Raw genomic sequence first — 16,383 nt, 5'->3', positions numbered from 1 at the left:
ATTAATGGCCCTCATCTTCAGCTCGGTTTATTAAAAGCAGCCATCAGCCACAAAACCCAGTCATTACCAAGCAGTCAAGACCAGTTTCTCAACTGTTATTGTCCAATTGTTTGGAAGGGGGGGGGGGGCTTTTTAAAAGTCAACTCCCTTGTTTGCTTCGTATCTTACATGTAATGTTGGAGTGGATTGTTAATTGACTCAATGTAAATTTAGACGTAATTAAATTTTCTGACTGTGGTGTCTCTTTAATTTTGAAATATGTGTAGGCCTACCATTTACGTAAAGAATAAATATTTTGAGTTACCCATCAACAGTTACTGACACAAGATATATTCATAGGTGCATTTTAAAACAAGAGGGATGACATGGGATACTTTGCTTTAAATGTTCTATGCAATAACACTTGTTCATTGACAACTTATAAGAAAAGTTGTTTTCTCTGCTGTGATTTTTAACGACTGAGTAACTTCATATTTGTTTATAGGATTTGAGGCATTACATGGTGAGGTGTCAATGGGACTATATATTTGGTTTGCGGTAACACCATTTGTGTATCTACTTGCCAGGTAGGGATTTGTCTTTCTATATTCTACTACCGCGGAGTTGTTCAGGACACTTCTCAGTTCTGAAAAGAACTATCCTGATTTTTAACTACTACTCGGGAGGAAGGCATAGAGAACTACTATTTTATCTTATACGATCGTAATTAACTGCACTACCACGGAGTCAGTTCTTGAATTGGTCTCAACGTTTCGACTAGCTTGCTCCTCTAGTCATTGTCAGGAGACTGTCTTGTTGCTGATAAGGCATGTTGAATGTAAAAAAAAATTGTATTGCAACAAAATTTAACTTCCCATTTGTAGTTTACAAAGTAAACACAATCTATTAAAGGCAGTGGACACTATAGGTAATTACTCAAAATAATTATTGGCATAAAACCTTTCTTGGTGACGAGTAATGGGGAGAGCTTGATGGTATAAAACATTGTGAGAAACGGCTCCCTCTGAAGTGCCATAGTTTTCGAGAGAGAAGTAATTTTCCACGAATTTGATTTCGAGACCTCAAGTTTAGAACTTGAGGTCTCGAAATCAACCATCTAAACGCACACAACTTCGTGTTGCAAGGGTTATTTTTCTTTCATTATTATCTCGCAACTTTGATGACCGATTGAGCTCAAATTTTCACAGGTTTGTTATTTTATGCATATGTTGAGATACACCAACTGTGAAGGCTAGTCTTTGACAATTACCAATAGTGTCCACTGCCTTTAAATATTGTACATAAAATTACAAGTAGTTGAACTGTTCAACTACATACATGTACATACTCAGAATTGGAATGCATTAATAATAGTGGCAGCTTAATCAATGTGAATGGGGTGACACCGGGAAATATTTTCTTACATCACACTTACAAGTTCTTTGGTGTTGCCTTCCAAACGTGTACTGACTGAGAGCATTTTTGTGCAGGCTTGGGGTGAATAGTTGCGCCTCAAATGGCCGTGACTTTGACACTTCTCGCAACTATTTTTTAACTCCCAAGATCGGTGCGGCACAATATTGGCCGCGGAAGAAATATAGTAAAATTCACCCTGAAAGGATTGTGTCACTTCAGATGTCTGATTGTGTTTCCAAAGTAAATTATGTTGGTAAGCGACACAATTTGTTCACAAAACGGAGACTAATTTTGTAGTGGGCATGATTAACCCGAGTAGTTGAAAAACAGTACTCCCGAATCGACTTGACTATAGCAATCAATAGTCACTACTATGACACTACGACAGGCTCAATTTTTGTTATCACGTTTTCCTATCATTTTCTTTTTAGAATTAGACCACGGTTTTGATATCAGTTACCGATATGATAGATGGGTTAACATCACAATGAAAAATAACAAACATACAAGAACATATTGTGCAGTAAAGAAAAAGTAATTAAAATGGATAAGGGATTTATCCCGGACCTTCAACATCAGTCCTATTAATTGTGAGAGGTGCACGGATGCGAGGGAACAGTGCAGTGCAAAACATAATGGTTCTTTCGCAGCCAATTTCAACAAAATCTCATTTAATTTCACTCCCAGCTCATTCAACTTTGAAAATGAATGCTCCGTTGCATCAGCATTGAACAGTCAAAATGAGTAGGATTCAATGTCATCAGTTAAGGTTTCACTTGTCATTTATATTCATTGGTTCGCAAAGATCAATACATTTTGTGGACGCAAGGAGCAAGAGGCAGATCAACCATACAATTCCATCAGTTGTAAATAGGTGTTTAAGGCAGTGGACACTATTGGTAATTACTCAAAATAACTGTTAGCATAAAACTACTTGGTGACGAGTAATGGGGAGAGGTTGATAGTATAAAACATGGTGAGAAACGGCTTCCTCTGAAGTGACATAGTTTTTGAGAAAGAAGTAATTTTCCACAAATTTGATTTCGGGACCTCAGATTTAGAATTTTAGGTCTTGAAATCAACCATCCAAAAGTACACAACTTCGTGTGACAAGGGTGTTTTTTCTTTCACTATTATCTTGGAACTTCGAAGACCAATTGAGCTCAAATTTTCACAGGTTTGGTATTTTATACATATGTTGAGATACACCAAGTGAGAAGATTGGTCTTTGATAATTACCAATAGTGTCCAGTGTCTTTAATACATTCAACTGTAATGGTGAAACTGTACTCGTATAGTCTTGCATCCCTTTGCGCAGCAGTGCCACAATCACAGGCAAACCTTTTTGTTTGTCCATTTTATGAACCAGTTTGAAAATCACTGATGCAGCCATTGTCTCATTGTTATTAATATATCATCAATTAACAATCGATGTGTCAATGTTGTATAAAAAGTGCTGAGTTTGTCAAGTAAAAGATCTGCCAAGATTTACTCAATTTTTTTATGATGTATCTCAATGTAAATTTTATATCAATTAACAATTAATGTGTCAATGATGAATACAAAGTGCTGAGTTAAACGACAAAAGATCAATATTTTTCAATATCTTTAAACAATGCTCATTTTGTGTCTTGTGTAACAAAAAGTCTAACCATGGCTGCAGCTGGGCACTTTCACGAATAGAGCATAATGTCTAAATTGAGACCTAATGATATAACAAAATAAAACGTGCAAGAAAATGAAATTGAATGTAATTGCAGCTGAAAAAAAGAAACCCTACAGTTTGATCAAATTTGGGGAAAGGTGTGAACTTGAAGGTGTGTAAATGAAATTGAACTAACCTTGGCAGAAATTGACCTGAAATTAACATCAACTGCCAAGAAATGCTTACATATTTTATACTCTGTCACTATGTAAACCTAAGGTGAGAGTCATTGCTGATAAAAAGTATTAAACTATGATCTAAATTTTAAGAGGTATGTTAAAATGTTGGCATTGGCTCCTTTTGGAAACCCCTGGGGTTAAATTTCACAGAGTCCTCAGCACCAGATAAATAGGACAAAGAGCAGGATTTCTTTTGTGTCGACAAAATAACGACAAGTGAACTTAACAATTCTAAATTCAGATAAAAGACTGGAATTTCTCATCCCTGGGATTAAAGAGTGTCAAAGTTATTAATACTTTAACAGCAGTTTGGTTAGAAGATGTGAAAAAATAAAAACACAACTCAACAGGGATGTAATAATTAAGTTAAAGACAGTGGACACTACTGCTAATTGTCAAAGACAAGTCTTCTCACTTGGTGCATCTCAACATATGCAAAAAATAACAAACCTGTGAAAATTTTAGCTCAGGTTGTCGTCGAAGTTGTGAGATAATAATGAGAGAGAAAAAACCTTGTCACTCGAAGTGCTTTCAGATGCTTGATTTCAAGGCTTGAATTCAAAATCCGAGGTCCCAAAATCAAATTTGCGGAAAATTACGTCTTTCTCGAAAACTATGTCACTTCAGAGGGAGCCGTTTTTCACAATATTTTATACTATCAACCTCTCCCCATTACTCGTTACCAAGTAAGATTTTATGCTAATAGTTATTTTGAGTAATTACCAATAGTGTCCACTGCCTTTAAATAGCGTAAAAATAGAACTCGTGAAATAATAAAAACACAACTCAACAGCGATGTAATAATTACAATAATCAAACAACAAGAAACTTTGCAGTAAAAAGTGAATGGCATAACACCAACTTAAGTAATTTATTACAAATAACCAAAATTTGTGATTTTTGTTAATAAAACTGGAGTTGATTTCACTTACCTTAAGATATGGAATAACTAACTTTGATTTGTCAGACTTTATTTTTAAAAAGTCCTGGAATAAAATATACCATACCAATAACATGTCATGCATAACATATAAAATTTAATTTATACAGGTATATTTATTTTTTTACAAAAGTACAAAGTAACATGATTGTATTTTTTGTATACTCTAAGTTATTGTCTTATATTTTGAACGCTTGTCCAATAACAGATCCTTTTTACATCAGGGCCCAATGTCTTAGAGCTGCTTAAGCAACAAATATTGCTGAACAGTTTTCTGCAAGCAGAAATGAGAGACATACCAATCACAGTGTTTTCTGTTTTCAGCAGAAAATATTGCTTCACAAATTTCTGCAAAGCAAAAATTGAGCAGGATACCCGAGTCACACGTTGTAAATGTGAAACGGTATTATAGTCATTAACCTTATTCTACTCATCATAATTTTGTTGTGCTTAGCTACTTTATGTGCTTAGGCATCTTTATGAAAATCTCGGCCCTGGTAAAAAAAAACAGGAAATTTTGTCCTTTTGTTCGATCTGTTAAAGGGTCTATGTACTTTTTGTAGGACAAAAAACACAATGTCTACAGATTTACACTAAACTTACACAGTTTGAAGATAATGAAAGTAAAAAGCTTCCCTGAAAATATTACTTACTGGGGTGCTGTCATTTTTGAGAAATGAGTAAAGCAATGTCATGAAAATAATTTTTGTCTCAGTAATTATTTTATCATGTAAAAACATATTTTCGAGACATTGTTTTACTCATTTCTCAAAAACTAAAGCACCTCAGCAACTATTGTTTTAAGGTACGCTTTCTACTATCATTATCTTCCAACAGTTTAAGTTTAATGTAAATATGTGGATGTTGTGTTTTGTGTTACAAAAAGTACCAACTACCTAATATTCTGATAGCTTTGTGAATGCTGAACATGGCTTAGATGTTAAAGATTATTTCTTTTTCTTTGTGGTAATCAGGTATTGGTCTCTATGATTGGTCCGTACATAAAATTAAATATAATAATGTTTTAACTTTTTGTCTCAGTCACAAACTTACTCAAAATATTGCCCATAAAATAACTGTATGTACATGTGGACATTTTTCCATCAAGCGAGATTTCAATTAGTACACTTAGAGTTCAGCCCTTCATAGGAAAAAAAGTGACATTCAGCAGCCATCTTAATTTTAAGAGGTTTTTTTTTATGATGCATGGTGGAATGTACATGTAGGCAAATTTCCCATTATGTTTGGTCCACTTTTCGAGTAGTCCCCATCAAATTAACTCAATAAAAACTGATCAACTAAAAATAAAATATATCATTGGTTTTAAATATTTCATACATAATATAATAAAGAATACATTTACAATATAAAATCAATGCAAAATAAGGCTGGCAGATACAATTTAACCAAATCCATGAGTTTACAATAAAGGTTGAATGTGGGAGTCTCACTAACTGCAAGACTGTTTTGATATTGTAAGAGTCATTTGCGTACTTACTATTGTTGTCAAGATGCACAAATATCTTCAAATTCTTTGACTCTCTTTAGATTTTAAGAACTTCTCTCTAAAAGGAAAATTACATGCAGGTCAATAAAAATAATAATAAAATGTTACATCAGCAAATTTATTTGTGTTATAAGGCCATAACAGCGTTTATGTTTGTCTAAAGAATACATAAATATGGCATGAATATGATCACTGAATCAAGCATTAAAAAATGTCAACATTATTACAATAAGGGCAAGACTAGAAATTAATAAATAGCAACCGACTAGGCCTACAGTTAAAAAGTATGTCATTATCCAGTTGAGTTTTTGCAAAATTTAAGGCCGAGTCACACTGCAGCGATAACAACAACAATAACGACGCAAAGAGAACGCATTCTATTGGTTGAATTACTCCACGCAGAATACGCCCATGCTCAATCAACCAATCGAGGGCGTGCATTGTTAACATTCTCGTTTTCATTCTTGTTATCGAGACCTGGGTGACCAAGCCTTTATGGTGAAAAAAAAAATGATTTAAAGATTAGATAAGGGAAGTCATATATCTTCAATAGAGACACTGATTGAAGAAATCTGATACATAATAGTCAATTAAAAGATACATTGTTGCAACCTGGTATGTCTTGAAGTGACCAGGGCCCAATTTCATAGAGCTGCTAAGCACAAATATTAGCTTAGCATGAAATTTCTGCCTCGATAAAAACAAGATTACCAACAAAATTTCTGCATGATTTTCAGGATGAGCAAACAACAGCTAAAAACAAGCAATATGCAACAAATGGAAATTTGGTTGGTAATTCTGTTGTTATCAAGGAATAAATTTAATGCTAAGCACATTTTTGTGCCCAGGGCCCAACTTCAAAGAGCTGCTCAAGTAGAAAATATATTTGTCAAATAATTTCTGCTTAGCAAGATTGTTCATATTTCATGGCATTTATGGATTGTTCATATTTCATGGCATTTTGGCTAGTGCAAGTAACCTCATTATGGTATGCACAACTATGTTTTGCTTAGCTAATTTTTGAAGCTCTGTGAAACTGAGCGCTGGCACTTAGCAGCAGTCATGTTCAAATACCGTGCATGTTCAAAGTGTTTTGTGCCTTGCGCTTGAAAAACACTACAACACATTCTGAGAAATCGCTGTAATATGTATATTATTGCTGTGTGTGATGCTGGAGTTGTATTTGACAGCCTCTGGCAAATCAATGTCAATTTAAACTGTGATGACACATAATGTCAGCATTTATCAACACAAAAAAAATGTTGCCCTGGCTCTTGAATTGAACAGGACTAAATTGATTCAATGTACATGTAGCTGTTGTTAGAAACACACTAAACCGTATTGAATAACCCCTTTGCTGCTATGAAAGTCGGCATCTTGTAGGTCAAACCGTATGCGTGTCTGCTTGCATACATCAAAGAAACACGCAGCATGCAGCGTTCCCAGTTTGATTTCTACAGCACAAGCACGCACACCCACATGCACAATATGGTCTAATATGCACAGACACAATCATGGGTATAAATTGTTACTTCTAGACTTTTCTCACATTATTTTTATGCCATTTTACGATTGCTGTGTCAATGATGAAAAACAAGTGCTTAAGTTTGCCGAATACAAGATCTGCAAAGACCTACTCAATATCTATATGTTGGCAATTTGGTATAATTTTTAAGAAAAAGTGAATCCATGATTTTGGCTGTGAAAGAACATATATCTATATCAAGAATGCTGTATCAATTCATACATTATTTTTCATATTTTTTATATTAAAAGCAGGAAAAGAATCTCCAGCTCAAAAAAAAATCAAATGTTTAAAAACATAAAATTTAATTGAAAACAATTCCCTTCCAATTTATACCATTATAATTCTCCTAGGTGCAGAGAAGCAAACGTGGTCTGTTATCATATTAGCATTTCGGCACTTTCCTCGTCAGACTCTTCACCATTGTTTGTTTGGATCCAGCGGCCAATAGAAGAGGCAAAGGCAGCAACCCACCTGAAATTTAGAACATATGAAACTCCTGTCATTAGTGAAAGCTTTAAAGACACTGGACACTGTTGATAATAAACCGATCCGCAAAGCTTTGCCCCATTGCGTATTGCCCCATTGCCTCGTGGGCGGAGCCTACTGGATTGGTCTATTGTCAAAGACCAGTCTTCTCATTTGGTGTATCTCAACTAATGCACAAAATAATAAACCTGTGAAAATTTGACCTCAATTGGTCGTAGAAGTTGCGAGATAATTATGAAGGCAAAAAAACATCCTTGTCACACCAACACGATGCTTTCAGATGTTTGATTTCAGGACCGAACATTCTAAATCGGAGGTCTCAAAATCAAATTCGTGGAAAATTACTTCTTTCTCCAAATCTACATCACTTCAGAGGAAGCCGTTTCTCACAATGTTTTATACTATCAACCTCTCCCCATTAATTGTTACCAATTAAGGTTATATGCTAATAATTATTTTGAGTATTTACCAATAGTGTCCACTGCCAAGTGTCTGTTTGGTTATCCAGGGGAGAAAATTCTCAACAAAATGAAAAGGACTGCAATTTGTTTATCACGAGAGGTGAAGACACATCAAATAATTGTTCACTCTTTGGCCAGATGGGTCAAACAAAATGTTGAGCCGCCTAGATGTTGTAATGTAAACAGTGTTCAGACTGTTAACCAATAATAAAATTTATATTTTGGGGAGGCTTTTATGGACAATCTTATTATTTTTTTTTTATAATGACAGACATCAGCTAAGGCATTTTATTATGCATCTGAAAGCACACCAAGTAATACAAGAAGGGTGTTTTTCTTTCATTATTATCTCGCAACTTCATCGACCAATTGAGTCCAAATTTTCACAGGTCTGTTATTTTATGCATATGTTGGGATACAACAAGTGAGAATACTAGTCCTTGACAATAAACAAACGTGTCCATGGGGTCCATTTCACAAAGAGTTATAAGACTATAGTCCTAACTTAGGTCTAGTCCTAGGAGATATTGAAAACGCATGGCTCGTCCTAACTCAAGATAAGGCTCGTCTTTTATAACTCTTTGTAAAATCCACCCCAGTGCCTTTAACAGATAAGGGAGTCCCTGAAGTGGACTAATCATATTTGCTATCGGACTGGGGATTTGTTAACCCAGAGGTTTGTGTTTGGCTTCCCGTGCTCAATTTCATCAAGCGGCTGAGGTTGACGATAGCAATTACAAACTTCCTAAGTAAACCTGTTGCATGCAGTAAATACTTTTTTTCAAATTTTCAATCAGGGGTGTTGAAAAACAAAACTGAAGTATGAGCGCAAGTTGAAAAAGTTTGCGAGCGCGGAAGCTTGCTGGTACGAAGATAACTAATTCTACATTTGTTTCAGGTTTTGAAAGCCCTACGCGGAAATCTAGAGTGCTCCATATTGTTTAATCTTCATTTTCTTATGAATTTGATCCTAGTTTAATAAAATATAATAAAATGAAACAGAAATTTTAAAAATGCTTTTATTTGTTTTATTTTATAGACGATGTGACCTATGTTTACATTCAAATTGCCCTCTGTTGACAAAACACTGGATACGGGAGAAAAAAACGCATAGTCATGGTGAGATAGCATACACTTTCTAGCTGGCTGCCAAAACACAAAGCTGGCTGCCAAAACACAAAGGTTTTGCCCAGCGGTATGAGCATGAATCTTGTTATGGTTTTGGAGTGACGTCAGAGGTCACATCGTCTTTAAATTTAATTTTTTGGTGGGAGTTAACACACAAAAAATGATTTCTGGTAAAAAATGGGAGAAATCACATCCTGTTTAATTGAAAGTACAATTATTGTTTTATGCTAAGTTGCTAATTTGTGCGGTTTAAGCATCTCTATGAAACTTTTTAACCTATGAAGGTGGACATCATCAATTTTATTTTACAGGGACCATGTGCTATCTTGAGATACCATGTGGTAATCTTGAGGCTGCGCTAAATCTACGGCTGTTGCATTTCAATCACATGTAACTTGAGATACAACTTATCAGACTTTGAGGGCGATTACAGGTAGATAAATCAAGGAGCAAGATGTACATGTAGGGCTGTTTCAGGAACAACAGGCAGCACAGTTTTGTTGCTGGCAGTTTAAGTATGAACAGGCAATGCGGCAATTTGAGGACCCAAAGGGCTTAATCGTTGTATAAAACAAAATACAAAGGTACTTTTTTTTTTCACAGGGCATAATTTTGTCGGCTCAGTGGTGTAAGGTTGTTAATTGATCAAAAGGCAGTTAATCGAAAGGTCGTTTAGTGAAAAATGTGTATGAGTTTGAAAACATTAGCCAAAATCCACAATTGAATGTTTTTCTTTGGAACTGAATATTTCTTTTTGCCAACAATTACTTTAAAGACCACTCTTAATCAACAACCTCCTTTTACCAGGATCTCCAAAAATATGCACGTAAGCAATTTGCAATAATGTCCTGAGTCAACTATTTCTAACTTACCTTTTCCTATCGGTTTCATGATCAGCAAAGAAGTAGAATGTCCTGAGCTCCTCACTAGGTGGCTTCAGGACCAGCCCAAATTTCTTGCTGCCAATCTCTGTCTCTTGGATACTGTAGCCATGGAAATGAGCCACACCTAAACGAGAGATCAGTAGGAAAACAGTCAGAGATAGCAGGAATCCCACCACCCTTCACACTGCCTACTGTTCTCGCACGTTATCAATTTCAATGATAATGATAACTAAATCTTACAATGGTATTACTGCACTTTACATTAGCACCAAGGTCATTGGGCCAATAACATTCCTGTGTTATCTTTCTCGGTTCCGTGGGGGAGTATATAGCCCTGGGCTGCCGTGGCACTCCAAAGGCTTTTTCAAACACAGTATCAACCTCTAGCCTCACAGGTACCCATTTATACCCCTGGGTGGATTGAAGCAATTATAGCATCGTGCTCAGGGACACAAGTGTTGTGACAGGGATTTGAACCTTCACTCCCATGACTATACCACCGGGGCTCTTTTTCAAAAAACCTGTAAGCACAAAATGTTGCTAAGCACAGAAAAGTAATGCTTAACAGAAACGTGTTATCAGCCAAAATTACATAAAGTTTACACAGTTGTGATTGGTGTCACTCTAAATACTTGCTTAGCAAAGATATTCGTCAAGCGGAATTTACTGCTTAAAGACACTATTGATAATTGTCAAAGACCAGTCTTCTCACTTGGTGTATCATACATGTATAAAATAACAAACCTGTGAAAATTTGAGCTTAATTGGTCATTCACGTTGCAAGATAATAATGAAAGAAAAACACCCCTGTCACATGAAGTTGTGTGCTTTCACACCTTCTAATTCTGAGGTCTCAAAATCAAATTCTTGGAACATTACTTCTTTCTCGATAAACTACGTTAATTCAAAGGGAGCCGTTTCTCACAATGTTTTATACCATCAACCTCTCCCCATTACTCGTTACCAAGTAAGGTTTTATGTTAATAATTATTTTGAGTAATTACCAATAGTGTCCACTGCCTTTAACAGCTTTATAAATGTTGGGCTCAAAACCTAAACCACTTTGCCATGACACCCTATACTAGAACATAGGATTCGAACTGCCTCTAGCTGCCGGGCAACCTCGGTAGTCTAGTTGGTAAGACACTGCTCTAGAATTGCAAGGGTCGTGGGTTCGAATCCCACCCGAGTAACATGCCTGTGATACTTTTTCACAGGACTCGAGAAAGTACTGAGTATACAGTGCTAACACACATCGGTGTATGGGTAAAAAACCAAAATTAATATTCTTCATCCCCGATGCAAATTTAACATCTATTATATACTAGAACTGTTCCAATCTTTCTTATAACTCACCTAAAGCATGTTGAGCATCCATATCCTTGTAGTAATACAGACAAGCATCCTTCAGCACACAGAATCTCTTCTTCCATGACTTCCGGACTGCTCCCATCTTGTTCAGGAAGCCCTGGCAGTCAGGGTTCTTAATAGACAGGGCTGGCAGGCCCACATTGTGGGTGCTGATATCAATCCAGATATCCGATGTGTTCTGTGGCTTAGCCGCCTCCGTTATATGCTTGGCCCACCTGTTGATGTAGATATTAATTGTGAATTATGACAGGTGGTTTCATGCTATATTTACCTGACATGATAAGGATGTCACCTAGGATGTTAGGGGTGGAATACCTTATTAGGAATTCTTGGCACATCTGTTGCTATCAATTTTGGAGAGAGTATATCAAATTGGATGACTGAATGGCACGTCGTGGCTGAGCTGATAAGAGCATCGATCTCAAACTCTGGTGTTTATGATCAGCAGAGTGTGGGTTCGAGTCTGAGTCGTGACACTTGTGTCCTTTAAGCAAGACACTTAACCACAGCTTCAACCCATGGATGGAACATATAGCTGTTGGTCCCAAGTGTTGTGGATGCACGTAAAAGAACCCATTGCACTAATAGTTAAGAGAAGGGGTTCGCCCCCAGCACCTTGTAAAACATTAGATGGTGCTATGCAAAGAATCTGTCTCATGCTTTAACACATAGCTCTACACATACATGTATACCTCATAGGAAAATACTAACAAAAGATAAGGGACCTCACGGTGAAATGCCCTTTAAGCTAATCTTCATTATTGTTATTATAATGGATTGTTTTACTATTATTAAACATATGTAATTTTTTTAATAATAACTTAATACTAATTTTCAGATATTTCTTTTGATCCACCCACCCAAAAATTCTTACCTGCTCATTTCTTCTTCAGTCACTGTATAGAAGTAATAGGTTCTGGCTTTACACTTGGTCAGCTTGAAGGCAAATGCTTTGCCGACATCTCTTGCTTTCACTACAGTGTAGTTACACAACACAATGGCACCCAAGGGTTCAACATCCTTTAGGAACAAAAAAAAAAGAATCACAAGATCGTTTAATAATTTAGTATTGGTCTCAATTGCCATTGCATTCTACTGAAACACAAGACATTGTGTCGTGGCTGAGCGGATAAGAGCACTTGACTCAAGCTCTGGGGTTTCTGATCAGCGTGTTGGTTCAAGAGTCGTGACACTTGTGTCCTTAAGCAAGACACTCGACCATTGTTGCTGCGTCATTTGGATGGGACCACTTCAGCAGCACGAGAGACATTTTTCTATTTAGTACAGTCTCAAAGCCACTTCTGTGGAAGTTGACATGTGAATAAAACAAATGTTTGTAAAAACCAAAATAATATTTTTTATCGCCGATGCAAATTTAACATCTCTTATATCGTTGCGGTACCCGCTGCCAAAACATACGATTCAAACTGCCTCTAGCAACCGGGCAACCTCGGTAGTCTAGGTTGGCAAGACACTGCTCTAGAATTGCAAGGGTCGTGGGTTCAAATCCCACTCGAGTAACATGCCTGTGATATTTTGTTCACAGGACTCGGGAAGTGCTGAGTATAAAGTGCTAACACACATCGGTGTATGGGTAGAAACCAAAATAATATTCTTTATCCCCGCTGCAAATTTAACATCTCTTATAGAATGTTGTTATACCTGAATGATGTGCCTGTAGGTTTTTTGTTTACAGGACTCAAGAAGTGCTTATTACACATCAGTGTTAGGGCAAAACCAAATGATATTCTTTATCCCAGATGCAAAATTAATACCAGTTAAATTGTTGCGGTATCCACTGCTACATTATAGGATTCAAATAGCCTTTGGCCACTGGGCTAGCTCAGGGGTCAAGTGGCATTAAGACATCAGCTGTAGAATGGCATGTTTAAGTTGTTGGTTTAAATCCCACCCAAGTGATATAATTTTTCTTGGTTTTTTTTTTCACAGGCCTCAGGAAAGAGTATACAGTGCTGTCTGCCTGCATAGAGAATATTGGAGCCGACATAGGGTCCCGCCTGTGGGTGACATAACAACATTATAATGGTCTCCTGACGATGACTAGAGCAAGCTATAGTCGAAACGCTGAGACCAATTTAAGAACTGACTCAGCGGTAGTACAGTTAATCACGATCCTATGAGCTAAAGTAGTAGTCCCAGCTTATTTTCTATACCATATCCACCCAGGTAATATAGTTAATAAGCAGGACAGTTCTTTTCAGAACTGAGAAGTCTCCCGAACACCCGAACAATCTACTTCGCGGTAGTAGAATAAAGCAAGACAGTTCTCTAAGAACAAACTCTACCTGGCAAATAGATTTATTATATATTATGTGTGGGTGACAGTTTCTTTGATCTTTGTGCAATTTGCTTCTGTATGTTTTTAAGTCTGTAATTGTTTGTTGTAATTTTTTTTACTGATTGTTACTTGCTGGAACTTTTTTATGGACTTTTGGCTATTTGCTGTAACCTTTTAATGGATTGCTGTAATTTTTTAATGTTTTTTTTTTTTATGTAATTATGCATTTGATTGTCTTCGTGTGGATTAATTAATTAATTAGTTTTCATAATTTTATTTTTTTACTGGAATTGTGTTAAATTGTTATGCGCTCACGAACAGGCTGGTCCTGGAGAGAGCGCAATAATAAGTTCAATAAATTATTATTATTATACACACATAGTGTTACCGCAAACCAAACATATAACAATTATAATAATAAGAATTAATACCTCTTCAGTTTTGTAGTAGTAGAGACAGTTGTCATGTTTGAGAACAAACCATCTCTTCTTCCAAGTGCGGATCATACCAGCTCCTCCTAGTTTGTGAAGGTACCCACTCATAACAGGTTTATTAGCATCAAGATTGAGTGTGTTACAAACATTGGTGCCGACTACAAGATGCAGTGGATCTGGACCTATACAAGAACAGAAGTGGGTTTATTTAGTCACATATTTTTAAAGGCATTTTACACGTTATCGCCGTTGCAAACTAGCATGCAATGTACAAAACCACGGTTTTCAGTTGTTTATAATTGACAATTTGCAACACATGGCACGCACGGCCTCTGAATAAAATTTTAAAAACATGTTTTCACCCAGTAGCACCAAACTTGTGTGAATAATAAGTGCACGCGTGGACCTACATTTTCACCAACTTACATACACGAATAGTAATACATTGGTTGGTGCTAGTTCCTGAAAACCATCATTTTCATTAATTTTCAATGTCTGGAATTAGCACAAACCTTTCTAACTTTATTGCTTATTAATCTAGGACAAAAAGCAGTAAAATGCTGAATACATGTATATTAAGTCTCCACTACAAGAAAACGAGTTAAAAATTCCATTTTACATCAAAGCTTGATTTAAAACAGCAAGATCAAACAAGAATGAAAGGGGACCAGTTGCTATGACTTCATCAACAAGATTAAATTAGAATGAAAGGGGACCTGTTGCTATGACTTCATCAACAAGATCAAATTAGAATGAAAGGGGACCTGTCGTTGCTCTATAACTTGATAGTGCAAGTAGTTTGACGTGAGTGCGACACAAACAAATTATTCTTTACATTGTCACCCAAACTGTATAAAATTAACCAAGCAGAAAGATCCAATGAATAAGGGGACAAGTTCCCCTATGTCTTAATAGTGCAAGTAATTTGAAGTGATCGCACTAAAAAATAAAAACTTTACACAGACATCCTAAACGAACAGTAAACCAAACAGCAAGATCAAATTAGTTCCTCTATGACTTGATGCTGCAAGTAAATTGATGCAATTGTACTAACAAATAATTCTTCTTTACACAGTCAACCTAACCACAGCTAGATCTGTTTTAAATGAAAGGGGACCATTTGCTCTATGACTTGATGTGATGGCAATACAAATAAATTATACTTTACACAGTCAACCTAACCATACTTCACCAGCAAGATCAAAATAAAAGGGGACTAATTGCTAAATGACTTGATATTGCAAGTTGTTTGACGAAGCACACTGCAAATAGATTCAACTTTACACAGTCACCCTATAATCCAAAAAAATCTGTGATGCCGGTATGGGTCGATTTTTCAGATTTTGAATGAAAATGTTTTCATCGATTTTATGCTTTCAAATGATACAGCAGATACTACTAAAGACATTTTATTAGAGCGGACTTGGTATATTAGCGAAAGTTTGAGATTTATTAAGATATTTGTGAGTTTGGGTTTTTGGTCAAAAATCCAAAAAAATCTGTGATGCCGGTATGGGTCGATTTTTCAGATTTTGGGTGAATTTTTTTTTGTTGATTTTATGCTTTCAAATGATACAGAAGATACTACTAAAGACATTTTATTAGTGCGTACTTGGTATATTAGCGAAAGTTTGAGATTTATTATGATATTTGTGAGTTTGGGTTTTTGGTCAAAAATCCAAAAAAATCTGTGATGCCGGTATGGGTCGATTTTTTTCAGATTTGGGGTGAAAAATGTTTTGTTGATTTTATGCTTTCAAATGATACAGAAGATACTTCTGAAGACATTTTATCAGTGCAGATTTGGTATATTAGCAAAAGTTTGAGATTTTTAAAGAATTTTGTGAGTTTGGGTTTTTGGTCAAAAATCCAAAAAAATCTGTGATGCCGGTATGGGTCGATTTTTCAGATTTTGGGTGAAATTTTATTTGTTGATTTTTAGCTTTCAAATGATACAGAAGATACTACTGAAGACATTTTATCAGTGCGGACTTGGTATATTAGCGAAAGTTTGAGATTAATTAAAAATTTTGTGAGTTTGGGTTTTTGGTCAAAAATCCAAAAAA

The 16,383-nt window shown here is 35.9% G+C and overlaps 2 protein-coding genes across 2 annotated transcripts in view; both read right to left on the bottom strand.

The window, feature by feature from the left end:
- Nucleotides 1–4,265, bottom strand: part of LOC139949441 (gamma-aminobutyric acid type B receptor subunit 1-like) — a 68,412-nt gene extending 64,147 nt beyond the window's left edge. Inside the window, exon 1 of the mRNA XM_071947770.1 lies at nucleotides 4,212–4,265. The gene's annotated coding sequence lies outside the window, so the exon portion shown is untranslated. The remainder of the gene's footprint in view (nucleotides 1–4,211) is intronic.
- A 3,323-nt stretch (nucleotides 4,266–7,588) lies between these two features.
- The window catches only part of LOC139949437 (uncharacterized), a 94,434-nt gene continuing 85,639 nt past the window's right edge, over nucleotides 7,589–16,383 (bottom strand). The window contains exons 10-14 of the mRNA XM_071947766.1: nucleotides 14,315–14,499; nucleotides 12,459–12,604; nucleotides 11,570–11,799; nucleotides 10,202–10,337; nucleotides 7,589–7,725 (exon numbers count right to left, since the gene is read on the bottom strand). Of these exons, the coding sequence (XP_071803867.1) occupies nucleotides 7,632–7,725; nucleotides 10,202–10,337; nucleotides 11,570–11,799; nucleotides 12,459–12,604; nucleotides 14,315–14,499 (791 nt within the window). The 3' untranslated portion in view covers nucleotides 7,589–7,631. The remainder of the gene's footprint in view (nucleotides 7,726–10,201; nucleotides 10,338–11,569; nucleotides 11,800–12,458; nucleotides 12,605–14,314; nucleotides 14,500–16,383) is intronic.

The sequence above is a fragment of the Asterias amurensis genome, chromosome 17 (assembly GCF_032118995.1).
Source record: "Asterias amurensis chromosome 17, ASM3211899v1".
Taxonomy (NCBI): Eukaryota; Metazoa; Echinodermata; class Asteroidea; order Forcipulatida; family Asteriidae; genus Asterias; species Asterias amurensis.
This window is presented reverse-complemented; position numbering and strand designations above follow the sequence as displayed.